The sequence below is a fragment of the Erinaceus europaeus genome, chromosome 8, assembly GCF_950295315.1.
Source record: "Erinaceus europaeus chromosome 8, mEriEur2.1, whole genome shotgun sequence".
NCBI classification, from domain to species: domain Eukaryota; kingdom Metazoa; phylum Chordata; class Mammalia; order Eulipotyphla; family Erinaceidae; genus Erinaceus; species Erinaceus europaeus.
The window spans coordinates 122,661,461-122,688,565 of record NC_080169.1 but is presented as its reverse complement, the minus strand read 5'-3'; the positions used below and the strand labels follow the sequence as shown (position 1 = coordinate 122,688,565).

The 27,105-nt window shown below is 58.7% G+C and overlaps 2 protein-coding genes and 1 long non-coding RNA gene across 5 annotated transcripts in view; 2 read left to right on the top strand and 1 right to left on the bottom strand.

The window, feature by feature from the left end:
- The first annotated feature begins 2,001 nt into the window (after positions 1-2,001).
- ATG9B (autophagy related 9B) lies at positions 2,002-17,515 on the top strand. 3 transcript variants are annotated; one of them, XM_060196814.1, is made up of 14 exons: positions 2,002-2,642; positions 3,030-3,075; positions 3,199-3,261; positions 3,450-3,590; positions 7,151-7,292; positions 10,915-11,657; positions 12,569-12,722; positions 12,840-13,019; positions 13,900-14,136; positions 14,237-14,370; positions 16,035-16,131; positions 16,269-16,389; positions 16,476-16,616; positions 16,752-17,515. In XM_060196814.1, exons 1-13 carry the CDS (start codon positions 2,084-2,086, stop codon positions 16,601-16,603), a joined length of 2,745 nt encoding a protein of 914 aa, XP_060052797.1. In that variant the 5' UTR covers positions 2,002-2,083; the 3' UTR covers positions 16,604-16,616; positions 16,752-17,515. The 3 variants fall into 3 exon arrangements, with proteins under 3 accessions (XP_060052797.1, XP_060052796.1, XP_060052798.1); XM_060196815.1 differs by having other exon boundaries at positions 2,069-2,086; positions 2,492-2,642; positions 16,476-17,515; XM_060196813.1 differs by having other exon boundaries at positions 16,476-17,515.
- Positions 17,483-27,105, bottom strand: part of NOS3 (nitric oxide synthase 3) — a 29,460-nt gene continuing 19,837 nt past the window's right edge. Inside the window, exons 17-26 of the mRNA XM_060196811.1 lie at positions 25,226-25,358; positions 25,050-25,128; positions 24,793-24,980; positions 24,173-24,345; positions 23,577-23,787; positions 23,199-23,286; positions 19,023-19,144; positions 18,563-18,711; positions 18,209-18,403; positions 17,483-17,894 (exon numbers count right to left, since the gene is read on the bottom strand). Coding sequence (XP_060052794.1) covers positions 17,733-17,894; positions 18,209-18,403; positions 18,563-18,711; positions 19,023-19,144; positions 23,199-23,286; positions 23,577-23,787; positions 24,173-24,345; positions 24,793-24,980; positions 25,050-25,128; positions 25,226-25,358 — 1,500 coding nt within the window. The 3' untranslated portion in view covers positions 17,483-17,732. The remainder of the gene's footprint in view (positions 17,895-18,208; positions 18,404-18,562; positions 18,712-19,022; positions 19,145-23,198; positions 23,287-23,576; positions 23,788-24,172; positions 24,346-24,792; positions 24,981-25,049; positions 25,129-25,225; positions 25,359-27,105) is intronic.
- On the top strand, positions 18,261-25,855 carry LOC132539959 (uncharacterized). Its single transcript, XR_009551261.1, has 2 exons — positions 18,261-18,397; positions 25,676-25,855. It is a non-coding gene; the product is annotated as an uncharacterized LOC132539959 (long non-coding RNA).

The following is a 27,105-nucleotide window of genomic DNA, read 5'->3' as shown; positions in this document are numbered from 1 at the left end:
GTCTTTTTTATTGTTGTTATAGTGATTATTGTTGTTATTGATGTTGTCGTTGTTACATAGGACAGAGAGAAATGGAGAGAGGAGGGGAAGACAGAGAGGGGGAGAGAAAGACAGACACCTGCAGACCAGCTTCACCGCCTGTGAAGCGACTCCCCTGCAGGTGGGGAGCCAGAGGCTGGAACTGAGATCCTTACACCTGGTCCTTGCATTTTGCACCACATGTGCTTAATCCGCTGTGCTACCACCCAACCCCCTCCTCCTATCTTTCTAATAAATAAAACATTTTAGGGTGGAGGGTAGATAGCATAATGCTTATGCAACAGACTCTCATGCCTGACGCTCCAAAGTCCCAGGTTCAAGCCCCTGCACCACCATAAGCTAAAGCTGAACAATGCTCTGGTAAAAAAAAAAAAAAAAAAAAAAAAATATATATATATATATATAGAGAGAGAGAGAGAGAGAGAGAGAGGGAGAGAATTCCAGGAGTCGGGTGGTAGTGCAGCGGGTTAAGCACACATGGCACAAAGCGTTAATGGACTGGCATAAGGATCCTGACTCGAGCCCCCGGCTCCCCACCTGCAGGGGAGTCGCTTCACAGGCAGTGAAGCAGGTCTGCAGGTGTCTGTCTTTCTCTCCCCCTCTCTGTCTTCCCCTCCTCTCTCCATTTCTCTCTGTCCTATCCAACAACGATGATATCAACAACAACAAAACAACAATAACTACAACAGTAAAACAAGGGCAACAAAATGGAATAAATAAATAAAATAAATATTTTTTAAAAAGTTAAAAAAAAAAAAGAGAGATTTCCAGATCTACTACAAGGACTGAATCCAGTTTGCGTAGTGCAGAGTCAAATTCTGCCAGTCCCCTTCCAAGAAGGAGGCACGGAAGGAGAAAATGTGTTCCCCTGGGCTCAGAGAGAGTGGGCAATCCCACAGTTACGTCCACATCCCAGTGAACAGTGTGGCGACAGCCTGCTCCCTGCTCCTTGCCTTGGCCTCTGTGAACCCTGGGGCCGCACCTCCTGAGACCCTGACACCTGGGAGGACTGAGTCAGCACCTCGGGAATGGGCTTGAGTTGGAAACTGGCATGATTCAGGGCATGAAGAATGGCGTTCAACAAGCTGCCAGGCCAGCTGCCTGGGCCACCGCCTCCTCTCCCTCCTGGTTGAGATGGCAACAGGGACTCAACTTCCTCAGCTCTGCCCTGGGCACCCAGGTTCTCAGCCCGAGTGCCCCCGCAGCTGCCCCCTCTGTCTGCTCCAGCGTGGTGCTTCTCAGAGCCTCCCAGAAACTGGATCAGGACTTGGGGTGGGGGAGGAGAGCTCAGGGGGCAAGGGAACAAAGAAATAAATCACGATGGCATTTATAAGGAGATGCACTGTTCTGCCGGAAGCCTTGCAAGTCACTCCTCCCTTCTGAGGCCTGCCTCTCTGCCCCTTCCTCTCCTCAGCTTTCCCTCAAACCAAGCAACAAATCAACACTCCTCCTCTGCCAGACATTTAGAACATCAACCCCTCCCCTCCCTCCCTTCCCCTCTCTTCTCCCAGAGCACAGCTCAGCTCTGGCTTATGGTGGTGCAGGGGATTGAACATGCAGCTTTGGAACCCAAGACTTGAAAGTCTTTTGACATAACCATTACCCTTTTCTTTGTGTTTGTGCTTGCTTCGCTTTGCTTTGGGCTTTAAAGCTCTTCTGTGCCAATCACCTTACCTACATGTGTGTACAAAGTGGGGAGTGACATTTTCAGGAGCACACTTGACATCTCGGCCTCAACACCCCAGAAGCCTTTGCGAGGACCCACATCTTTGGTGATGTCGACACGGACACACACACACACACACACACACACAGAGGAAGGAGGCTCCGCCTGGCCCCAGGGGAGGCGGCCCTGACAGGCGTGGCTCCAGGTTGCCCTGGAGGAGGTGTGAATGGTGGGACAGGTGACCCAGGTGAGGAGGCCAGACGCCTGAGGCCTGCCCAGCCTGAGTCACGGTGCTGTTGTTGTCACTGTCAGGTGGACATCCCTGCCGGTGGCAGCCCAGAGCTCTGTGGACGCGGCCGGGGAGAAGCCAGTGGCCTGATGGTGAGGCGAATAGGCTGGGGGGGGAGCCGGGGGCAGCTGGGGCGGTGGGGAGACCCGGGCTCTGCCTCAGTGCCCCTGCTCCCCATGCCCCTGCCTCCTCTCCCCCCTCCTCCGGGCCGAGGACCGGGGGGAGGGAGGCTCTCCATCTTCTCTCTGTCCCCTGCCCCTCACACCAGAAGCGTCCCTCCTTTACTTCCCACTCTGGGGATCCCAGCCCCCCCCTTCCCGGCGGGGCAGTCCCCAGGGGCTTCTCAGCCTCGCCTCTGCGCCTTGCCTTCCCCAGCCACCCCCCCAATGCAGGTGAGGCCCACCAGGACACCCCTGTCTTTGCCTCCCACCTGGGGGCCCCCCTCCGCTGGACCCTTGGCCTCGGCGACACCCTCCCCCTCACGCCGATGCCCCCAGGACCCCCCTGGTTTGCGGATAGGCCCCCTGATCCCTGAGCAGGACTATGAGCGACTGGGGGATTGTGACCCCGAGGCTGAGGGGTCGCAGGACTCCCCCCTGCATGGGGAGGAGCAGCAGCCTCTGTTGCACGTGCCTGAAGAACTCCGAGGTGAGTGTGGGTGCTGGGCAGGGGGTGGGGGTGTTAGGGCCTGGGAGGTTATGAGTACCGGGCTGGGGGAAGGGGTGAGGGCCTGGGGTTGTGGGTGCCAGGCTGGGGGGGGTGTTGAGGGCCTGGGGTTGTGGGTGCCAGGTTGGGGGGGGTGAGGTCCTGGGGGATTATGGGTCCTGGGTTAGGTGAGGGTCTGAGGGGTTATAGGTACTGGGGGGGGGGGACTGAAGGGGGTGACTGTTGGGCTGGGGAAGGGGTGAGGGCCTGGGGCCTGTGAGTGCTGGGTTGGGGGGAGGACCCTGGGGGAGGAGCCATGGGTCTCCCAAGGCTGGGTGTGGGGAGCCCCCCTCAGTCCTCATCTGAGCCCCAGCTCCCTGCCCTGCCCAGGCTCCTGGCACCACATCCAGAACCTGGACAGCTTCTTCACCAAGATATCCTTTGAACCAGGCTGTGGGGTCTCCAGGGCTGCCCCCACTCTGCGGCGGGTGGGGGACTTTCTGGAGGGGCCTGGGGGGAGCAGTCGTCCTGTGTCCACTGTTCCTTGACCTCCCCACATCTACAGCTACCACCAGAGGAACGGCTTCGCCTGCATTCTGCTGGAGGACTTCTTCCAGCTGGGGTAGGCTGTTGGGGCCAGTAGCACAAACTGCTCCTGTCTGGGGGCCTGCCCTGCTGCTGCTTCGTGCAGCCCCCAGTCCTCCAGGACACTCCTGAGCAGTGGGGCTTGGCAGGGTGGGGCTGGGGGGTGCCGGCCCCGAGACTGACTGGGACCCTCAGGCCTGACCCCTCTGCCTCCCTGCACCTCAGACAATTCGTCTTCATCGTCACCTTCACCACCTTCCTCCTCTGCTGCGTGGACTATACCGTCCTCTTCGCCAACAGTACGGGCCTCCACCACAAAGTCACCCTGTCGGATGCCATCTTGCCCTGGACCCAGTGTGCCCAGCGGTGAGTGACAGCGGCCCAGCACCCAGGGGAGTGGCCGGGGAGCAGGAGTCCAGGGCTTCCCTCGGGGCTGGGTCTCAGGACACCCTTCAAATGCTTGAAAGAGAGGAGAACACCCAAGTATGCTTGTTTGATTCATTTATTTACTTAAATTTTTTTTCTTATTTATTTTGATAAGATAAAGGTATATAGAGAGTGAGACCACAGAATCGCTCAGCTCTGGCTGATGGTGGTGCTGGGGTTCGAACCTGGGACGAAAAAAAATAAAATATTTCTTTGTTCCCTTTTGTTGCCTTTGTTTTATTGTTGTAGTTTTTATTGTTGTTATAGGCAGGAGAGTCTTTTTGTAGAAACATTATGCTGTCTCTCCAGCCCTTCATCTATTTACTTTCTTTCTTTTCTTTTAAGATTTATTTATGAGAAAGATAGGAGAGAGAGAAAGGACCAGACATCACTCTGGTACGTGTGTTGCTGGGGACTGAACTCAGGACCTCCTGTTTGAGAGTCCAGTGCTTTACCCACTGTGCCATCTCCTAGGCCACTTTTCCTTATTTAAAATGTAGTTTACTTTTTATTTTCTTTAAATTTTATTTATTTATTATTGGATAGAGACAGAGAAAAACTGAGAGAGGAGCGACAGAGAGGGAGAGAAACAGACACTTGCAGCCCTGCAGGTGGGGACCAGGAGCTTGAACCTCGGTCCCATGCACTGTAATGTGTGTGCTTAACCAGGTGCGACACTGCCTGGCCCCCATCTATTTACTTTCTACTGCCAGGGATTCTCCTGAGCCTGCAATGATTCCACCACTCAGCAGAATTTTTTTTTTCTCTTTTGTTTTTGGTTCGGTTTTTGTTTGTAGATAGAGGGTAGAGGGTGGGGGAGATAGCAGAATACTTATGCAAAGAGACTCTATGAGCCTGAAGCTCCACAGTCAGGTTCAGTCCCCAACAGCACCATAAGCCAGAGCTGAGCAGGGCTCTGGGGAAAAGAAAAGATAGTGAGAGGTCGAAAAGAGAGAGAGAGAGAGAGACCATGGCACTGCCCTGCTTTTGATAAAGCTTCCTCGGTCCAAGATGCTCCCATGTGACACTTGGAATCATGGTTCCTGGTTCTCTCACCTGGTGACTATGTGCCCCAATGAGTGAGCCTTCTCCGGGCCCCCTGCATGTGTTTATTTTTACCGAGACAATCATCCTGTTTACGTGGCACCAGGAAAGGACGGGGTGGCCCGAGGCAGACACTGTATTGCAAGGTGGCCTCCCTGGCCCATTTCCTTTCTCTTGTTTTACTCACTCAGGAGGGGTGCACAGAGACCATCTCCCCAGTGAATAGCACCAGGGATTCAACTCTGGGCCTCCATTCCTACAAGTCCAGTGCTCTGGCACCTGCCAGACTTTTTTTTAGTGGGAAGGAATACAGACACAAAGAGAGAGGAGAGCCTCAGCCCTGTCCTGGCATTCATGGAGCTTCCTTCCCCAGTACCATCCATGGTGCTCCCCTGCGGTGCTGGGGCTCAGACTCAGGGCCTGAGACAGGGCAGGCTTGTGTTCTATTTACCTGGTGCTCTACCCTCTGGCCCCTACTTACAAAAAATTTAATTATCTTTATTTATTGGATATGAACAGCCAGAAATCAAGAGGGAAGGGGGTGAGAGAGAGAGAGAGAGAGGGACACCTACAGCCCTGCTTCACCGCTCACAAAGCTTTCCCTCTGCAGGTCGGGACTGGGGGCTTGAACCAGGGTCCTTGCTCATTGTAATACATGCACTCAATTAGGTGTGCCACCACACAGCCCCACCCCTAATTATATATATTAACATTTATTTAGCTATTCCCTGTTGTTGTCCTTGTTTTATTGTTGAGATTATTATTGTTGTAATTATTGATGTCGTTGTTGTTGGATAGGACAGAGAGAGATGGATAGAGGAGGGGAAGACAGAGAGGGGGAGAGAAAGACAGACACCTGCAGACCTGCTTCACCACCTGTGAAATGACTCCCCTGCAGGTGGGGAGCCGGGAGCCCGAACTGGGATCCTTACGCCTGCTGGTCCTTGGTGCTTTGCACCACGTGCACTTAACCTGCTGTGCTATGGCCCGACTCCCAATTTAATATATTTTTTATTCTATATACTTTGAGAGTGTGTGTGTGTGTGTGTGTGTGTGAGTCAGATTGTGAGAAGAGAGACACCGAAACACTTTACCTGCATCCACGGAGCTTCCCCCAGTGTTGTTCCTGGTGCTCTGATGTGGTGCTGGGGATCGAACCCAGGGCCTCACAGTCAGGTGTGAGCCTGAACATCACATCCATCTCTAGGGACCTCATTAGAGAGGAAGAACCACAGCTTTAGAACTACCCCAAATGCACAGGCCCAGAGTCCATCAGTGGGTAACATGATTCTTGGCAGCCTTCTGGAATATTCCCAGGATGAGAGGGATCTTGACTGTTAGGCTGGGAGGCAGCTCACCAGGTAGAGTGCAGGTATGTGTGAAGACTGGGTTTGAGCCCCTGGCCAACACACAGCAGGGCCTGCATGGGAAGCTTCACAACAAGGCTGTGATGTCTCTCCTCTCTGTCTCTCACCCTCTGTGTGTGTGTGAGCGAGAAGTGGTCTGCTGGGAGTGGTAGAATCCTGCAAGTGCAGAGGAAAGAAGCCCCAGCAATGGAAACAGAAAAAAAAATTCTATTTATTTTTACCAGAGCCCTGCTCAGCTCTGGCTGATGGTGCTGCAGGGGGACTGAACCTGGGACTTTGAAGCCTCAGGTGTGAGAGTCTCTTTGCATAACCATTATGCTGTCTACCCTCTGCCCAAGAATTTTATTTTATTTTATTTTATTTTTGCCTCCAGGGTTACCACTGGGGCTCGGTGCCTGCGCTATGAATCCACTGCTCCTGGAGACCATTTTCCCCATTTTTGTTGCCTTTGTTGTTGTTATTATTGTTATTGTTGCCATTGCTGTTGTTGGATAGGACAAAGAGAAATCAAGAGCGGAGGGGAAGACAGAGAGGGGGAGAGAAAGACAGACACCTGCAGACCTGCTTCACCGCTTGTGAAGTGAACCCCCTTGCAGGTGGGGAGCTGGTGGTTCAAACTGGTATCCTCATGCCGGTCAGTGTACTTCACACCATGTGTGCTTAACCTGCTGCGCTACTGCCCAGTCCCAAATTCTTTATTTTTAAAATGATTGTGAATAGAGACAGAGAGAAATTGGCTGGGGGTGGAGGTGGGGGAGATAGGGAGAGAGACAGAGAGACACGTGCAGCCCTGCTTCACTGCCCCTGAGCTTCCCCCTGCAGGCTGGGGGCAGAGGCTGGAACCCAGATCCTTGCTTATGGTAGATAGCCTGTGCGCTCAACCAGGTGCGCCACTGGCTGGCCTCCCAGAAAAGAGAATTCTGATCTTGTGGACCTGCAGGACAGTCCTGGAGGCCCCCCAAGGGCCCATACTTTGAGAACTGCTGGCCTCTCAGGGTCACGTCCATGACCTTCTCTGGCTCCCCGAGTCCGCCCCCCCCCCCCCCCATCAGCACTGCTCTTTCTCACTCCTACCTCCCCCACCTCCAGGATCCGCTCCACCCCCCTGCTGGTGCTGTTGCTGGTCTTGGCTGCTGCCTTCTGGCTGTTCCAGCTGCTCCGCTCCATCTGCAGTGTCTTCAGCTTCTGGGACATCCGGGTGTTTTACAAGGAGGCCCTGCACATCTCATCGGTGAGCTGGGGGCCTGTGTGTCCCAGTGGAGGGTACCACAGGGAGGTGGGTAGGACAGAGGGGCAGCCAGGTGGACAGAGGGTAAAGTCCAATTGGCACCTGCCCGAGGCTTTGGGGGATGTTAGCAGATAGGTTACCATAGTTGCTGATATTATTATTATTATGCACTGCTGGGCTCTTGTGCATGTGAGATTTAAGAATGCATGGGACTTTTTTTTCTGTCTCCGGGGTTATCACTGGGGCTCAGTGGCTGCACTATGAACCCACTGCTCCTGGTGGCCATTTTTTTTTTTTTTTTTCATTTTATTGGATGGGACAAAGAGAAATTGAGAGAGGAGGGGAAGTCAGAGGGGGAGAGATAAAGATAGACACCTGCAGACATGTTTTGCCACTTGTGAAGAGATCCCCCTGGAGGAAGGGAGCGGGGGTTCAAATACTGGTCCTCGTGCTTAGTTAGTACTATGTGTGATTAACTGGCTGCACTGCCACCTGGACCCCTGCAGTGGATTTTTTCGTGTAGAGAGAAGGGAGAGAGAGACAGAGAGGGAGGGAAAGGCAGTGGAGCTTCCGCTGGTGCCTTAACACCTTCTGTGTGGTGTTGGGGTTTGAACCTGGGTGTCGTGAATGGCAAAACATGTGCCCAAGAGGGTGAGCCGTTGAATTTTCTGCTTCCCCACCACTCGTCTTTCACGTTAATTGCTTTTTATATTGAGAGAGGGACAGAGCACCATTCTGCCTCATTATGGCTGGCTGGGGATTGAACCCAGGGCCACACACAGACAAGGTATGCTCTCTACCCACTGAGCTATCTCCCGGGCCTGACTGGCAGCACTGGTAAAGCCAGCTCACTGCCCTGCTGGGGCTGACTAGACCCAGAGCAAGGGGGAATTAAGGGAAGAGCAGAGATGGGTCCACAGTTGTGGCCTGGCCAGGTGACCCCCCCTTCTCATCTCCCCCGTTGAAGGCCACTGTGGGTCCCCTTCACTGTCCCTGGTCCTCCTATTCTGTCCAAAGCTCCTGGCCTCACTCCTGAATTCTTTTCGAGGGGCTCAGCTCTAGACCTTCTGCCGCTAGCTTCCCTCACCCCCTCCCCCACCAAGTCCACTGCCTTCTGCTCAGCCCAGAGAGAACTTCTAGAAAGTTCTTTGAGTAGCAGAGCACCAGACTTGATGCCTGGCTGCTGGCCAGGGTGGCAGAGGCCAGTACCTAGTCAAGAGGTGACTGATCCCTCTGCCCCCCGACTCCCTTCCAGGGGAAGGGGAGCCCCCAGTCAGGGAAACCTCACGGGGTCAGTTTGGGGAGAGCGTGACGGAGCCTGGCCAGGTAGAGACAGAGGTGGCTTCTGTGCCCTGGGAGGCAGGCATGGGGCAGGAGCACTGTCCCCTGAGCTGAGGCAGGAAGTGGGGAGGATCTGGGCTCAGCGCCAAGCTGAAATACCTGAAGCAGCATTTAACTCCTGAGGTGTTAAGCTGGCAAGCTCATGACTCATGCCCCCTTGGGCAGGAGGGGGTGGGGTGGGTGAGTGGCAGGAGCCCTGTGTGGGTCGTGTTACTTCTCCCTTCCTTTATATTTATTTATTTACTTTTACCAGAGCACTGCATGGCTCTGGTTTATGGTGGTGTGGGGGATTGAACCTGGGACATGACGGAACCTCAGTTATGAGAGTCTGTTTGCATAAACAGTATGCTATCGATCCCCATCCCCTTTATTTTTAAGTTACAAAAATTTGTTTTTAGGGTGGGAGTAGATAGCATACTTGTTATGCAAAGAGTCTTTCATACCTGAGGCTCCAGAGTCCCGGGTTCAATCCACCTAACCACCATAAACCAGAGCTGAGCAGTGCTCTGGTAAGAAAAATAAACAGTATTTATTTATTTATTGGATAGAGTCAGATAAATCAGAGGGAAGGGGGAGATAAGAAAAGAAGGACACCTGCAGCCCTGCTTCACTCCCTTTTTTGCCTCTAGGTTTATCTCTGGGGTTCTGTGTCTGCGCTACGAATCCACTGATCCTGGAGGCCATTTTTTCCTATTCTGTTGCCTCCGTTATTATTGCTGCTGTTGTTGGACAGGACAGAGAGAAATCCAGAGAGGGGGAGGGAAAGACAGACACCTGCAGACCTGCTTCACCGCTTGTGAAGTGACCCCCCTACAGGTGGGGAGCCGGGGGCTCGAACCGGGATCCTGATGCCAGTCTGTGCGCTTCTTGCTATGTGCACTTAATGCACTGAGCTACTGGCTGGCCCCCTGTTTCACCACTTATGAAGCTTTCACCCCTGCAGGTGGGGACCAGGGACTTGAACCTGGGTCCTTGCACATTATAACATGTGTGTAGTCAACCAGATGTGCCACCGCTTGCCCCACCTTTCTTTCCTTTTTTTTTTGAATTTTATTTTCCCTTTAGTTGCCATTTTTTATTGTTGTAGTTATATTGTTGTTATTGATGTCATTGTTGTTAGATAGGACAGAGAAAAATGGAGAGAGGAGAGGAAGACAGACAGGGAGAGAGAAAGAGAGACACCTGCAGACCTGCTTCACCGCCTATGAAGGACTCCCCTACAGGTGGGGAGCCTGGGGCTCGAACCAGGATTCTTATGCAGGTCCTTGTGCTTTGCGCCAGGTGCGCTTAACCTGCTGTACTACCTCCCGACTCCCCCTTCTCTCTTTATTGCCACCAGGGTTATTGCTGGGGCTGGATGCCTTCACTACAAATCCACTGCTCCTGGTGGCCACTTTTCCCTCTCCCACCCGTCTTTTATTAGATAGGACAGACAGCAATTGAGAGAGGAGGGGGAGCTACAGAGGGAGGCAGGCAGACACCTGCAGACCTGCTTCACCTCTAGTGAAGAGTCCCCCCTTGCTGGCGGGGAGGGGAGGCTCGAACCTGTGTTCTTGAGCCTGGTGATGTGTGTGGCACCACCGGCCCCCTTGGATCGGTTTCAAGGTGGGGGTGGGGATGTGGAGGAGGGGCAGAAAGCACGGGCACGGCTTCCCCCTGGAGGAAGCGCTCTGCTGGTGTGTGTGCGGGTGTGCTCAGGTCCTTGGGGTGCTCTGATCCTGGGGGGTGGGCGCTCTGACCTCGGGGTCGCTCTGGTCCAGAAGGGTGCTCTGGTGGTGGGAGTTCTGTTGGGGGAGGGCACCCTGTGTGTGTGTGTGTGGGGGGGGGACGCTCTGGTTCCATGGAGGCGGGGCGCGCTCTGGTCCCTAGCGGGTGCCTTGGTGGGGGGATGAGGACTCTGGTTCTGGGATGGGGGGGGCTCTGGTTCCTGGAGGCGTCGCTCTGATCCCGTGAGGGGATTTGCTCTGTTCCCAAGGTGTGTGTGTGTGGGGGGCTCTGATCCATTGGGTCGCTCTGTTGTGTGTGTGTGTGTGGGTGCTTGGTTAGGGGGTGGGGGCTCTGGTCCCGGGGTAGGGGGGACTCTGGTCCTGGGAGCGTCCTTCTGGTGTGTGTGTGTGGGCTCTGATCCCCGGGGTCGCTTTGGTGGGAGGGTGCGCTCTGGTCCAGGGACTTTGCTCTGGTCCTGTGGCGGGTGCTCTGGTCCTGTGGCGGGGTGCTCTGGTGTGGGGGGGCTCTGGTCCCTGGCTCTCATCCTCCCATCCTCTCTGCCCCCCCCCCCCCCCAGGAGGAGCTCAGCTCGGTGCCCTGGGCCGAGGTGCAGGCGCGCCTGCTGGCGCTGCAGCGGAGCGGGGGCCTGTGCGTGCAGCCGCGGCCGCTGACCGAGCTGGACGTGCACCACCGCATCCTGCGCTTCACCAACTACCAGGTGGCGCTGGCCAACAAGGGGCTGCTGCCCGGCGCGGGGCCCGGCTGCGTGGCCTTCCTGAGCCGCGGGCTGGCGCTCAACGTGGAGCTGCTGCTGTTCCGCGGCCCCTTCTCGCTCTTCCGCGGCGGCTGGGAGCTGCCCGACGCCTACAAGCGCGGCGAGCTGCGGGGCGCGCTGGCGGCGCGGTGGCGGCGCACAGTGGCGCTGCTGGCGGCCGCCAACCTGGCGCTCAGTCCGCTGGTGCTGGCCTGGCAGCTGCTGCTCGCCTTCTACAGCCAGGTGGAGCCGCTGCGCCGCCGCCCCGACGCGCTGGGCACCCGCCGCTGGTCCCGCCTGGCCCGCCTGCAGCTGCGCCACTTCAACGAGCTGCCGCACGAGCTGCGCGCGCGCCTGGCCCGCGCCTACCGGCCGGCCGCCGCCTTCCTGCGCGCCGCCGCGCCCCCCGCGCCCCTGCGCGCGCTGCTGGCCCGCCAGCTCGTCTTCTTCGCGGGCGCGCTCCTCGCCGTGCTGCTGGCGCTCACCGTCTACGACGAGGACGTGCTGGCCGTGGAGCATGTGCTGGCGGCCATGACGACGCTGGGGGTCACGGTCACGGTGGCCAGGTGAGGGCGGGTGGGGTGGGGGCGCGGCTCCACCTGGGGGTCACGATCACGGTGGCCAGGTGAGGGCGCAGGTGGGGTGGGGGCGCGGCTCCACCTGGGGGTCACGATCACGGTGGCCAGGTGAGGGCGCAGGTGGGGTGGGGGCGCGGCTCCACCTGGGGGTCACGATCACGGTGGCCAGGTGAGGGCGCAGGTGGGGTGGGGGCGCGGCTCCACCTGGGGGTCACGATCACGGTGGCCAGGGGAGGGCGCAGGTGGGGTGGGGGCGTGGCTCCACCTGGGGATCACGATCACGGCGGCCAGGGGAGGGCGGGTGGGGTGGGGGCGTGGCTTCACCTGGGGGTCACGATCACGGCGGCCAGGTGAGGGCACGGGTGGGGTGGGGAACGTGCAGGTGAGGGCGCAGGGGGAGGGGGATATGGGCACACGTGGAGGTCAGATTGGCTCCACCTGCGAGTCCTGGTGGCCAGGTGAGGGCTGGGGGTGGGGACGACAAGGGGACATGGTTCTACCTGGGGATCACGGCCACGCCGGTCAGGTAGGGTCGTGGGGGGTGCGGGAGCAAGGACAGGGTGGGGGAGACATGGCTTTGCTTGCCAGCCCTGGCCACGCTGGCCAGGTAGGGGCGGGAGGCATGTCTTCACCTGGGACTGAGTGACCCCTGTGGCCAGATGCCAGGGCGGGGTGGTGGTGGAGTCGGAGACGGGGAGGACTGTGTCCGCACTGGGAGTCACGGCCTGGGTTGGGGGCCACGTCCCACCTGGGGCGGGACGACCACATTGACCAGGCAGCCCGGGGCACGGGGCGGGGACAGGGCCGGCACGGGGGCGTGTCTCGGATCTGGGGCTCCGCAGCCCCCTGCCCGCCTCCCTCGGTGCATCCTCCAGCGCCCCTCGCGGCCCGCTCCCCAGGTCCTTCATGCCGGACGAGCAGAGCCAGGGCCGGTCTGCGCAGGCGCTGTTGCAGGCGGCGCTGGCGCACATGCACTACCTGCCCGAGGAGCCGGGCCCGGCCAGCGAGGCCGCTGCCTACCGCCAGATGGCGCGCCTGCTGCAGTACCGCGCGGTGAGCCCGGGCGCCGCGGGGCGGGGGCGATGGGGGGCTCGGGCTGCGGGCGCTGCAGGGCTGGGGGCCGCTGGGGCTCGGACCCCCTCGGCCCCGGCTCAACCTCCTGGGTCGCAGGTGTCCCTGCTGGAGGAGCTCCTGTCGCCGCTGCTCACCCCGCTCTTCCTCTTCTTCTGGTTCCGCCCGCGCGCCCTGGAGTTCATCGACTTTTTCCATCACTTCACGGTGGACGTGGCCGGCGTGGGCGACATTTGTTCTTTCGCCCTGATGGACGTGAAGCGCCACGGCCACCCTCAGGTGAGGTCCTCCCGGGGCCGCGCCAGCCCCCCTCCAAGGTCACCCCAGGGTGCTCACCTGTGCACTGAAGGGTGCAGCGTGCAGGGCTGGGGGGCGTGTGCTTTGCAAACCCGAGGTCCCAGGTTCAACCCCTGACTTTGCCACTCGGGTTATTTCTGGGGCCTAGTGCCTGCACGACTTTACTGCTCCTGTGGCCATTTCTTTATTTACTTGTTTTGGATAGAGGGTGAGGGGTAGAGGGAAAGTGAGAGAGGCAGAGAGAGAGAGAGAGGAGAAACAGCGCAGCTCCTCTCTGTCACTTGTAAAGTTGCCTCTGTGAGGTGCTCCCTTGGGTTTGGGGAGGCCCTGGAACCCGGGTCCTTACACATGCTAACGTGTGTGTCCTTCCAGGTGAGTCACCTCCCCATCCCAGTGCGACTCTCACGCGAAATAAGTAAATGAATAGGGCAGCTTAGGGGGTGGCACAGTGTAAGACTCTGTGTTTAAAAGCATGAAGCCCAGACTTTGACCACTTTGGCATCACGTGTGCTGGAGTGCTGCTCTCACTCTTGACCCCCCCTCTCATGTTAATAACATTTTTGAGGGGGAAGGCCACTTGGGTGGGGGTCCAAGAACGCTCTGAAGAGGGGCTGGAGAAAGGACAGCCTTCCTGGCTGGGGCCATTAGACAGTTCCTGGCGCCCCAAGTGGCCAAGCAGGGAGCCCACACCCACACCAATGCTGGTCTGTTGGCAGGTGCCACCCTGCTGTTGAGTTTTGGGGCAACCCTGAGTGAGGCCCCTCCAGGCTCTCCTGGAGAGTGGGGCCAATGTTTCCTGCCCCCTCCACCCCCCTTCCTCCGCCCCACAGCCTCAGAACTGTCTGTCTGTCTCTGCTTCCAGTGGCTGTCGGCCGGACAGACAGAGGCCTCGCTGGCCCAGCGTGCAGAGGACGGCAAGACAGAGCTCTCCCTGATGCGGTTCTCCCTGGCCCACCCCCAGTGGCGCCCCCCGGGGCACAGCTCCAAGTTCCTGGGCCACCTCCGGGGTCGCCTGCAGCAGGATGCCGCCGCTTGGGGTGCCACCTCGGTCCGCAGCCCCCCCACGCCCGGGGTGCTGAGTGACTCTTCCTCCCCGTTGGTGAGTCCCCTCACCCCCGGGGGTCCTTCCTTGCTCTGCTCCTCTGGGGCCTCCTCCCTCCGCTGTGCTCTCTCCCCATCCCCTCTTCTCTTGCTCCCAGCCTGAGGCCTTCCTGGCCAACCTCCTGGTGCACCCACTCCTGCCCCCAAGGGACCTGAGCCCCACCACCCCCTGCCCGGCTGCAGCCACGGCCAGCCTCCTGGCCTCCATTTCCCGAATCGCCCAGGACCCGAGGTGAGGTGCTGGGGAGCAGGGGCATGATTCTCCCTGCTGAGTGTGTGAGGGGGGCTATTACCACTACCACCTTATTATCATTCTTATTATCATCAATATTTTTGGGTACAGATGGGGCTATCTTATTTCCCCCCTTTTCTTTTTATTTCTTTATTGGGGGATTAATGCTTTACAGTCGACAGTAAATACAACAGTTTGTACATGCGTACCATTTCCCAGTTTTCCACATAACAGTTCAACCCCTAGTAGGTCGTCCTGTTCCAGGCTTTTCTTATTTTCTTCTCCTTTTTTCCTTCCTCCTCCTTCTCTTGTTCCTCCCCCCTTCTCCTTTTCTGGATAGAGATAGATTGAGAAGGAAGAGGAGATAGAGAAAGAGAGACACCTGCAACACTGCTTTATTTTGAAGCTTTCCCCATCCCCCCAGGCGCTTGAACCCAGGCTCTAGCGCATGGCAACATGAGTGCTTTATTGGGTGCACCACTGTCCCCCTTAATACTGAGCCATTAATTGATGATTGTATATGTGTCTTGATATCACCAAGCAAGCTCCCTGGCCCAGCTTTAAAAAAAATATTTATTTTATTAATATTTATTTTGATATTTTATTTTTGTTGCCCTTGTTTTTATTGTTGTTGTAGTTATTATTATTATTGCTGATGTCATCGTTGTTAGATAAGACAGAGAGAAATGGAGAGAGGAGGGGAAGACAGAGAGGGGGAGAGAAAGACAGACACCTGCAGACCTGCTTCACTGCCTGTGAAGCGACTCCCCTGCAGGTGGGGAGCCGGGGGCTCGAACCGGGATCCTTATGCTGGTCCTTCCCCTTTGTGCCACATGCGCTTAATCCGTTGTGCTACTGCCCGACTCCCTGGCCCAGCTTTTAAAATACAATCAAATTAATTAACTGGGTAGAGACAGAGAAGTCTGTAAGGGAAGGGGAGGAGGAGATAGAGAGGAAGAGAGACAGAAAGAGACACCTGATTCACTGCTTTCAAAGTCCCCCCCCCCCCCCCCCCCGTGGGGACTGGTGGCTAGAACCTGGTTCTCTGCACATTGTAGCCTATATGCTCTATCAGGTGTACCACCACCCAGTCCCCATTTTAAAGATACGTTATCTCATAAGGGGGGGGGGGTGCATGAGGGCTGGGGAGAGAAGCCAGAGCACTGCCTTGGCTTGTGTAGAGCCAGGGATTGAAATGGGAGCCTCAGGCAGGGCACCCTGCACTCTACCTGTTGGGCTGTTCCCCCTGGCCGCCAGCCCCGTCTTCCCTTCTTATTTATTAAACATTTTACTTATTTGGATAGAGACAGAGAGAAACTGAGATGGAAGCGGGAAAGAGAAATAGAAAGGGAGAAAGAGAGACACCTGCAGCACTGCTTCACCACTCATGATGCTTTCCCTCTGCCGGTGGGGAGCAGGGGCTTGAACCCGGGTCCTTGCACATGGTAATGTGTGCGTTCAGGTGCACCACCACCTGCCCCCCCCCCCCCCCCCCCCCCCGCTTCTTGACTTCTGTATGCTGGGAAAGACTCAACAGCACACCCCACCATCCACACCCCCCACCTCGTGCTGTCCATGGCGCCCCCATGTGGTGGTAGGGATGGAACCCAGGGCCGCCTGCATGGCAAGGCTGTCAGGTCCCACCCCTGCACCCTCTGTTCTAGCTGTGGGTACCCCGGCGGCACTGGGGGCCAGAAGCTGGCCCAGCTGCCCGAGCTGGCCTCTGCTGAGATGAGCCTGCATGCCATCTACCTGCACCAGGTGTGTGGAGGAAGAGGAGGAGGGAGCTTGGGCTGGAGGGAGGGTCCTCAGAGCCCTCTGCACAGGCTGGGCTGCTGGGCCTGGCCTGGGGGGGGGCAGGCAGAAGGAAACCCCACTTCCCTCCCTCCCTCCTTCAGCTCCATCAGCAGCAGCAGCAGCCCTGGGGGGAGGCGTCTGCTGCCTCCCTGTCCCGACCCTGGTCCAGCCCCTCACAGACCCTCTCACCTGACGAGGAGAAACCTTCCTGGTCCAGTGACGGTGAGGCATGCAGTGTGATGGGGGCGGCGGCGGTGGGGACAGGTGGCCTCGGCCCGGCCCTGGCAGCTGATGCCTTCTCTCCCTAGGCTCCAGCCCTGCCTCCAGCCCCAGACAGCAGTGGCAAGGGCAGAGGACCCAGCAGCCTCTGTTCCCTGGCAGCTTCCAGGAGCCCTCAGAGCCACAGAAGCCAGGCCAGGCCCCTGGCACTGTTTGAGAGGGCCCCCAGGGTAGGCAGGCACTGTTTACCTCTGGGCAGGGTCAGGCAGATGTGGGAAGCCCGGGTGGGTGATGGGATGGCTGTCTCTGGAAGCCCCCTCTACCTCCACTGCTTCCCCAGAGTGTCCCTTCTCCCCACTCCCCAGGTTCTCCGTTTCTCCAGCCACAGGAGATCAAACAAAGGAAGTCAGAGGACAGGCGAGCCCTCTTCAGAGACCCTCCACCAGGTCCCAGGCCCAAGGAGACTTTTAACTGGGCAGGGCCTGGGGGCCTCGGTGCTGACTGGCCCCGGGGAGCAGAGAAAGTGGAGGATAGGTGCTGCCAGAAATACATGCAAACAGGTTTCAAAGGAGATGCTTCCCAAGGCAAGGCCACACCCAAACTGCTTGTCCCCAACCTATTATTTGGGGGGACATAGGCCAGGGCCAGGGAATTGGTGAGGCCAGGAAAGGAGTGGGCTCTCCAGGCTCCCAAGGGACCCGTGCAGGGGTGCTGGGACAGGGCAGTGGAAAGGCACTAGAGAGGGCAGATGGTTTCGGACTTGGTCACCCTTCTGACGTCTGAGGAAGTGGGCGGGGTCATCCTGTTCCCAACAAGCAGTCATGGCTGCTTAAGGCTGTGTCACTTGACCTGTGTCTTTGACCTTGGGGGCCTGGCACACCCCAAGTCTGGCAGCTGATGTGATTCTCAATCAAGAGCAAGGAAACATCACGGGGGCCTGGGGGTGCTGGAACCCGGAGTCAACAACATGCCCTGTCCAGGAACTCCACCCCCACCACGTGTGCATGAGTCAAGAAAAAGCTGTCATCCTGACTAGTCCACAGGGCTGGGGGGGGGCAGGTTGGAGTCTTGGTAGCTCTTAACATCTGGACAAGCCTCATGTCGAATCTTTAATAAATACTTGAAACGGTGGAAAGATTAGGTTTGGGGCTAAGATACTCTGGAGAGCGGGGCAAAGGGGAGTCTTGAGGTTCACCCCAGAACAGGGGAGGGGGGCAGTGAGTCCTGGAACGAGGCTGCTGGAAGGTCCGGGTGGAGAGGCAGCCCCGCAGAGGGTCGTGCCTCCTCCCGAGGCATTGGGGGGGGGGGGTTGGAAGGCCGAGGAGGGGGCAGACGGCAGGAGGTGCTCAGGGCCCGGGGGTGTCGGGGCCGGGCGGGTCGAAGGCCCAGGGCACCGCGCCCCGCAGCCGCCGTTCCTGCAGGGAGAAGCTCTGGGTGCGAATGCGACTGGTCACCTCCTGGGTGCGCAGCGTGAGCCCGAAAATGTCCTCGTGGTAGCGTTGCTGATCCTACGGGGAGAGGCGGGTGCATCGGAAACCGAGGCGGCCTGCACGAGCGGGCAGGTTCGGGCCCGGGGGCCGGCCAAGCCCTCCTCCTCCGCCCCGCCCCGCCCCGCCGGCCACTGTCAACCGGCCCGATGCACACAGCACAATGTCCGCAGGGGCCACGCCCACTAGTGGCCACGCCCATCGCCAGGAGACCTCGCCCTGAGCTGGCACCGCCCCGAGACCCGCCCACTCTCCCGCGTGATCCATCTGGGCCCCGCCCACCACATCACCCCGCCCACCCAGACCCCGCCCCCAGCGGCCCCGCCCCGCCGCACCCGCAGCACGCCGATGACGTCACCGGCCTCGTCCAGCTCCATGTCGCCCTCTGTCGCCAGGATGCGCTGCACCGTCTGCAGGACGCTGGTCGCCATGGTGACGTCGCCGCAGACGAACATGTGACCTCGCTCCAGGCACAGCACGCGGTGCACCTCGGCGGCCAGCTCGGTCCGCAGGATGTCCTGCACGTAGGTCTGCGGGGGCGCGAGGGGGGGTGCGGGTGTGACCAGGTGTGGCCCAGGGGGCCTGGCGCGGAGGGGGGACTAGAGCGGGAGCCAGGTGACCCCGGCCTGGGAGGCGGAGTCTAGAGAACCGGGTGGAGCCAGGTGTGTCCAGGTGCCCCGGGCGCGCACCTTAGGGCTGTCGGGCTCCCGGGAGAAGGCGGTGAGGACGCGGCCAAACGCGCCGCGCCGCTGGGCCTCCTGCACCTCGTCGCGGTAGAGGTGGTCGAGCTGAGAGCAGCGGCAGCCGAACACCAGGGTCATGGGGGCGGGCTGCAGCCCTGCAAGCACAGCCGGGCGGGGGGGGGCGCTCATGGCGGAGGGAGCGCAGCCCTAGGACCCCCTCCCCTCACCCACCTGCCAGCACGGAGCCCCATCCTGTCCAGCCACGCACCCACCCCCGTTCAGACCCCGCATCTGCCACACCCCGCTTCCTCTCAGCCAAGGCTGATGCACGGGGTGGAGCCGGGTGGGACACAGTCCCTGCCCTCTCCCCAGCGAGCCCCCCCCCCCATTCTGTCCTCGTTGAGGCAGCACCCTCCCACCTCTGTGCCCGCCCCCTCCCCCCCTCTCCAGGGACCCCTGGTCTCACCTTTGCTGTCAATGTCGTGCAGACGCTCCTGCCAGAACCCCCGGAAGGGAGCAATGCCCGTGCCCGGGCCCACCAGGATGCAGGGCAAGCTGGTGTCAGGGGGCAGCCGGAAGGAGGGGGCCCTAGCCAAGAGACTCGGGTCAGCAACCCCTTTGCCGACCCAGCACCCCCGGGGTCGAGGGAGAAGAGCGACTCGGCGGGAAGGGGGTTAATGCTTGCCAAGCGCTGCTGGCAGTGTGCGCCTCACACGAGGGCCTGGTTTTATTATTTATCGCTGGGGTTCAGTGCCGTCGCTTCCGATGGCCATTTTCCTTTTTTTTTTTCTTTTTCTTTTTTCTATTTCATTTATTATCTTTACATATTATTGAATAGCGACAGAGAAATCGAGAGGAAAGGGGGAGATAGAGAGGGGAGAGGCAGACAGACACCTGCAGCCCTGCTTCACCACTTGCTTCCCCCCTGCAGGTGGGGAAAGGGAGGCTTCAACCTGGGTCCTTGTGTGTTGTGACATGCGCTCAGCCAGGTGTTCTACTGCCTGCCCCCCTCTTTTCTTTTTTCTCTATTTTTTTTTTTTCCCACCACCCAATCTCCATATCCCACCCCCTCCCCTGATAGCTTTCCCATTCTCTATCCCTCTGGGAGCATGGACCCAGGGTCATTGAGGGTTGCAGAAGGTAGAAGGTCTGGCTTCTGTAATTGCTTCCCCGCTGAACATGGGCGTTGACTCTCTCTCTATTTTTATTAGCCAGGACACATAGACATTGAGAGGGAAGTAGGGGACAGAGACAGAGTAGAGGAGAGACACCTGCAGCTTTGCTCCAACACTGCTGAGCTTTCCCCTGCAGGTGGTGACCAGGAACTTGAACCTGGGTCCTTGTGCATGGTGATTGGGCACTTAACCAGGTGCACCACCGCCTGACCCCCCAAGAGCCTGTGTTTATTAAAACAATTCTGCTCAGGTGGGGGAGTTGGCTCTCAGGGAGACGTTGTGCTTTGCATGCCGCAGGCTCTGGGCTCAGTCACTGGCAGCTCATGACAGAGAGGAGCTCTGCTCTCCCACTGGAATATGATGACTGGGAGCCAGCACATGTCTACCAGGAGGGACACACCCAGATCTACCATGTGCGAGGCCTGGCTCTCCTCTCAGCCCCATATGCGCGCCATGCATGGGGGGGCAGTGCTCTCTGTGTGTCTCCCTTTCTCCACTCCCCCGCTCTCTCCAGAAAATGAAAAATAGTGAAGAAAATGAAAAATTGGGCCAACTGTCAGGGTTGGCCCCTTCATGTGCATGAGGTCTTTGGTTCAATCCCAGGCACCACCTAAAAAATATAATTATAATGAGGGGCCATGGGAGGTGGCGCAGTGGACACATCACTGAACTTGCAAGCCTGAGGCCTTGAGTTACAGCCCCAGCATCACAGGTGTCAAGATACTTGGTTCCCTCTCACTCTCAGATAAATGCATCTTTAGAAACTATAGTAACGGGAGCTGGGCAGTAGCACAGCGGGTTAAGCGCAGGTGATGCCAAGCGCAAGGACTGGCGCAAGGATCCTGGTTCGAGCCCCCGGCTCCCCACCTGCAGGGAAGTCGCTTCACAGGTGGTGAAGCAGGTCTGCAGGTGTCTGTCTTTCTCTCTCCCCCTCTCCCCCTCTGTCTTCCCCTCCTCTCTCCATTTCTCTCTGTCCTATCCAGCAATGACAACAATAATAACTACAACAGTAAAACAACAAGGGCAACAAAAGGGAATAAATAAATGTTAAAAAAAGAAAAGTGTGGTAACTACTTAATAATAAATAAAATAATAGATAAATAATAAACAAACAAATATTTATTTATAATAAATAAATAAATAATAAATTAAATAATAAATAATAAATAAAAGAGCCCTGCTTGCAGGGAGAGAGACGCTCAAGGCCGGTAGTTTCTGGAGACTCTGTGGAAGGAAACAGGGCTGAGACAGGAGTGGAAGAATGTTCTGCCGCCTCAGTTTAGCTGCTAAGGGACAGGGGGCCCTAGGGCATGTGGTGGGCTCACTGACTGTCCACTTATTTTGACCAGGGCTCAGCCCCGGCTACCAGCGCTGCTGGGGATTGAACCAGGGGCTTCTCTCTTACAAACCCTGTGTGCTGCTGCTGAGCTCTTTCTCAGCCTGGCCATTTAATCTCGGGCATTTGGCCAGCAGTTGGCTGCAGGGTGTGGTGGGTTAGAGCAGCCCTGGGAGGGGGAGTTTGGGTCCCCAGGCCTAGCTGGTGCCCTGGAATTGCAGTCTCACCTGTGACGATGGCTCCTGGCTGTGGGAGGCCAGCTCTGAGTAGGACACTGTCCACAGCAATGTGTCCCCAGGGCCTCCTCACAGCCTGTCCCGGGTGTCAGTGTCCAGGCCAGAGTGATGTCTGATCACAGCAAGGCCCCAAGTGCAGAGGGCACCCTGTCCTTACCATTAGGGAGGTCCCCCTCTGCTCCCTGACACCTCCCAACAAAGCTGATGCCCACTGAGCCTTCCATCTGCCCCCAGACACCCATGTGGCACTTTCTTCACCCCTGCTGAACAGACAGACAGGCTATCTCTGTTTTTCAGTGAGACTCCGGGAATGAACCCTGGTCCATGCCATGCCTGTGTGTGGTCACTGAGTGAGTCGCCTCCCTGGCCCACTGTTCTGCATTTCTGACAGTAAGAGAGGCGAGAGAAGAGACACCACAGCACTGCCCCCCTGGAGCCCCCTCCTCTGCTGTCCAAGGTAGCTCCCGTGTGTGCCTGGGCTTGAACCCAGGGCCTTGTGTGTGGTGGGGAGTGTACTCTACTAGGTGAGCCATCTGCTGGCCCCTTTATTTTAGATATTTATTTTATTTTAGATATTTAGTTTATTTTAGATATTCATTTTTTTTTTTAAATTTTATTTATTTATTTATTCTTTTTGTTGTCCTTGTTTTGTTGTTGTTGTGGTTGTAGTTATTATTGATGTCATTGTTGTTGGATAGGACAGAGAGAAATGGAGAGAGGGGGGGAAGACAGAGAGGGGGGAGAGAAAGAAAGACACCTGCAGACCTGCTTCACCGCCTGGGAAGCGACTCCCCCTGCAGGTGGGGAGCCGGGGGCTCGAACCGGGATCCTTGCCGGTCCTTGTGGCTTTGTGCCATGTGCACTTAACCTGCTGCGCTACCGCCCGACTCCCTGTTTTTAAAATTTTTAAAATTATCTTCATTTTATTTATTGGATAGAGAGCCAACATTGAATGGGAAGGGTGATTAAAGAGCGAGAAACAGACACCTGCAACACTGCTTCACCACTTGCAAAGCATTCCCCCTGCAGGTGGGGACTGGGGATTCGAACCCGGGTCCTTGTGCACGGCAACATGTGCGCTCAACCAGGTGCGCCACCACCTGGCCCCTAGATCATTTTTAACTTTCTTTTTTAAAATTACTATTATCTTTATTTTGTTTGATAGAGACAGCCATAAATCAAGAGAGAACAAGGTGACAGAGAAGGAGAGAGGCAAAGAGACACCTGCAACATGACACGCCACTGGCAGAGCTCTCCCTCTGCAGGTGGGGACCAGGGACTTGAATCCAGGTCCTTGCGCACTGTAATGCGTGCGCTCAACCAGCTGCGCCACCACCTGTTTTTTTTTTTTTTTTTTTTTAAACTTTCTAAAATCTCATTTATTTGCCTCCAGTGTCATCTCTGGGGCTGGGTACCAGCACTGGGAATCCACTGCACTTGGTGGCCATTTTATTCTACCTTTTTCTTCTCCATTTTATTTGACAGGACAGAGAGAAATCAAAAGGGGAGGTGGAAGTAGAAAGGGAGAGAGACAGACACCCGCAGACCTGCTTCACCACTTGTGAAGTTTCTCCCCTGCAGGTGGGGACTGGGGGCTCAAACTTGGGTCCTGGCACCATTCTTGTGCCTAGGACTATGTGCGCTGCCGTCCCGCCTGTGTTTATTTGTTGATTCTACCCGAATTCTGCTCAGCTCTGGCTCCCGGTGATGCGGGGGATTGAACCCAGGGCTTTGGAGCCTATGGCATGAGAGTCTCTTTGCAGAACCATTTGTGCTCGCCCCCCCGCCCGGCCCCCTAGCACAAGGGACAGGGAGACGCACTACCGCATTGCCCTTGGGGTGCCTGCGCCCCCACCCAACGGGCCACTCCCGGCCTCCGCCACCCGCTCACTCACCCCCGGATGAAGCAGGGCACCTGGTCCCCGGCCTTGAGCTGGCTCAGCCAGGTGGAGCACACGCCGTAGTGCAGGGGTCCCAGGCCGTCTGCGGGAGATGGGGGTGAGGGGTCTGTCCTGTGCCCAACCCGCCTCGCCCCTCCTGGCCCCGCCCCTCTCCGCCTGGCTCCGCCCCTCTCCGCCTGGCCCCGCCCCGCCTGGCCCCGCCCCGTCCGCTCCCTTGTCTGGCTCCGCCCCGTCTGGCCCCGCCCCGTCTGCTCCCTTGTCTGGCTCCGCCCCGTATGGCCCCGCCCCGTCTGCTCCCTTGTCTGGCTCCGCCCCGTATGGCCCCGCCCCGTATGGCCCCGCCCGGCTCCACCTGGCCCCGCCCCGCCTCACCCTGCGTCCTGTAGGCCAGCACCGCCACGGTGAGGTGGATCTCGCCGGGGTGTGCGCTGGGCGCCGAGCTGACGGAGTAGTAGCGGGGCTGCAGCAGGGGCAGCTGCGTGAGCAGCAGGGCGGCGGGCAGCGCCACCGACGGGAACTGCTCCAGCACCTCCAGCAGCGTCGGGCACCGGAACCACTTCCACTCCTCGTAGCGCCGGGGGTCCTGGGGGTGGCACAGGCTGACGTCCCAGCGCGGCCCCCCAACAGGTCTCCGGGGCCCGCCCCGCCCACCTGGCTGAGCGCCGCCAGCTCCTGCTGCTCGGAGCTCCACCTACCCCGCCTCCAGCCCCGCGGCCCCCACTGACCTCCGGGACGGACCTCGGGGTCTGCAGGCCCCGCCCTCACGGCGCTCGGCCCGGCCCACTGGCTGAAGTCCTCAAGCCGCTGGGGCTTCCTGGGGTCTAACCTCCCCCTCCGCCCCAGTCCGGCGCCCCCCTCTAGCTCTCGCGGACGCCTCCTGGCTGGCAGCCCCCGCCCCTCGCCCATAGAGCCCCCCCCCATCCCGCCCCGCAGGTCTCGGGCCCCGCCCCGGACCGGCCCCCGCTCACCTGGCTGAGCGCCTCCAGCTCCTGCTGCTCCCCGGGCTCCTCGGCCAACGTGCTGAGCAGCCGCAGCAGGCGCGGCCCGGGCGGGGAGGTGATGTCCAGGAAGAAGGTGAGGGCCTGGCGCAGCGTGCAAGGGGGCAGCCGGGGATCCCGCACCCAGCTGGGGGGAGGACCACCTGGGGGCGGGGACAGGGGGGCTCTGAGCTAGAGGCCGCGTCTACACTGGACGGACCCTGGCCAGCGGTGGGGTGTGTGTGGGGTGCGTGTGTGCGTGTATGTGTGTGTGTTGGGGGGGGGCTTGGCTGGATCGGGCTGGGGGCCTCTGGACTCCCAGGCACTGGTGCTCCAGATGGCAGCTGGGGTGGGTGGGTGTGCTGGGGTTCCGGAGGCCAGGGGCACGGAGGTTAGGGGAACAAGGAGTGGGGGGGGGCATGCGGGCAGGGACAGGCTTGGGCAGCATCTCCGGGGCAGGGCCAGATGGGGCTGCCCAGGCTCAGGTTCTTGGAGCCATGAGCCCCCTGGCAGGAGGCAGCATCCCTGTCCAAGCTGGGGTTGGGGGGGCATCCCTCAGGCCCCCCTCCCCCGGGAGGGCCCCGCACAACCCCCCCCCCCCCCGTCCTCACCCGGGCTGCCCTTCTCCAGCTGCTCCACGGCCATGGGCTCCCCCAGGGGCGGCGGGTCCTCTACGCGGCTCAGCAGCGCCTCCACCAGGCCGGGCCGGTTGGGCGGGCAGATGCCGATGTGGTCTCCCGGCTGGTACTGCAGCCCCTCCTGGCCCCCGGTGTCCAGGCGAACCAGGATGGTGGCCCGGCTGTGGGGGGAGAGGGCGGTTAGGGGGAGGGCGAGGGCGAGGTGGGGGCGGGGGAGGGCGGGGGCTCACGTGGACTTGCTGCTCTGCAGATTCTCCACCGACAGCGCGGAAGCCTGGAACATCTTCCGTCGGTGCACGTGCACCAGGCCTGGGGGCGGGGGGGGGGGCAGGGGAATGAATGAACCAGGGCTGAGCCGGGGCACCCCAGCGCCGCCCCCGCCTCCCGGGAGCCGCGAGGGCCACACCTGGCAGCAGCTGGAGGCTCTCAGCCTGGGTGCTCAGCCGGTACCTCTGGCGTTTCCAGCTCCGCTTGGGGCTGAAGATGTCCCTGGCGGCTGCCTTGGCGTCCTCCCCCACGCAGAAGGTCTCGCAGGAGGCCTGGGGCAGGGGCGGCGATGAGGCCGGTGTGCGGGCAGGACAGCCCCCCCTCGGCCGTGGGACAGGTTGTTTCCCTCTGTTTGTTTGTTTATTTATTTATACTGCCACCAAGGCTGGAACTGAGACTTTGTGCCAACTGTGAATCCAGCACTCCTATGGCCATGTGTTCTCAGTGTGTCTGTGTGTGCGTGATTCCAGAGCCCTGCTCAGCTCTGGTTTATGGTGGTGCAGAGGATTGAACCTGGGACATTGGAGCCTCAGGCATGAGAGTCTCTTTGTGCTATCTACCCCTGCCCTTTTTTTTTCTATTTTGATAGGACAGAGAAACTGAGAGAGGAGTGGCTCGGGAAGTGTTGCCATGGATAAAGCACTGGACTCTCAAGCATGGCGTCCCAAGTTCAGTTTCCAGCAGCACATGTACCAGAGTGATGTCTGGTTCTTTCTCTGTTCCTACCTTTATTGTTAATGAAATAAATAAAATTTTAAAAGAAAAAGAAGTTGAAAGCGGGGGGGGGGTGGATATAGAGGGACAGAGAAAGAGAGACACCTGCAGCCCCGCTTCACGGGGTGTGAAGCTTCTCCCCTCACCCTCCTGCAGGTGGGGAACAGAGCTTGAACCCTGGGCCCTTGTGCATGGTAATGTGTGTGCTTAACCGGGGATGCTACCACCCAGCCCTGTTTCCTGGCCTCTTCATCTCCCGCCTGTGAGTACTAAGCTCAGTGTCCCTCTCATGTTCCAGATGACACAGTGCTGGGCACATGGTGGCAGTGAGCCAAGCAGTCTACCCTGGAGTGCCCGCCTCTCATCTGCGGGGCCCTGGCTTCAGTTCCCAGCACCACACCACAGCAGCAGGGACAGTGGGGCCAGGCTCTGCCTCTCCCCCTCTCCTAAGCTCTCTGAAACAAAGAGAATAAACTAAGAGAGAGAGAGAATAAGCTTCAGCCCTGCGGGGGGCGCACTGGGTAAAGCTTTGGACTCTCAGAGAATGGAAGCCCGGGGGTTGGTGGTGGCTCCGTGGAATCTCCATTCCCGGCAAAAAACAAGACAAAACACACACACACACACACACACACACACACACACACACACACACACACACACACACACCTTGGCTGGGGTGGTGTAGCAGAGGAGTGCAGGCCTTGTGACAGTGAGGCCTGAGCCTGAGCCCAGGACTGCTTAGGCCAGTGAGCTGCTCCTCCTCTCTCTCTCTCTCTGGCTAGTTAGTCTTTTATTATTTTTTAAAATTAAAATGCAGACGTCTCACCCGACCCTCCCTGCACCTCCTTTCCGTCGCCTCAGTGGGTTCGAGTACTGACTCAGAGAAGGCTGTGTGAGGCCCTGCAGGGCTGGGGCTTGGGGGGGCCTCTTGGCTGCTGGGGGAGGGGTCTCTGGCTTTCCTGCTGTCCTGGGGTGCAGTACTCCACCCCCCCCATACAGGCTCTGGGCTCGGCCACCCTGCCCTCCACCCCAGCCCCTGTCAGCGGCCACCCTGCCCTCCACCCCAGCCCCTGTCAGCGGCCACCCTGCCCTCCACCCCAGCCCCTGTCAGCGGGGCTTGCTAATCTTTCTTTTGTGTGTCCAGCCTCCTATCTCTTCCTTCCTTCCTCCCCTTCCTTCCTACCCCCTCCCCTGCCACCTCTCTGACGAGCCCCTGGGGCTGGGTGTGGTCCAGCTGGTGGGCGAGGGGTCCCCCCTCCCCTCCTCTGGAGAACCCCCCCTTCCTTCTCCATCCCTAAAGTCTCC

Bases quoted from the DNA above. Each gene is read 5' to 3' on its own strand.
- ATG9B (XM_060196814.1), top strand. From the start codon at position 2,084: ATGGTGAGGCGAATAGGCTGGGGGGGGAGCCGGGGGCAGCTGGGGCGG. The intron at 3,591-7,150 runs GTGAGTGACAGC...CCCCACCTCCAG, and splicing joins TGGACCCAGTGTGCCCAGCG to GATCCGCTCCACCCCCCTGC. The intron at 16,390-16,475 runs GTGAGGCATGCA...TTCTCTCCCTAG, and splicing joins ACCTTCCTGGTCCAGTGACG to GCTCCAGCCCTGCCTCCAGC.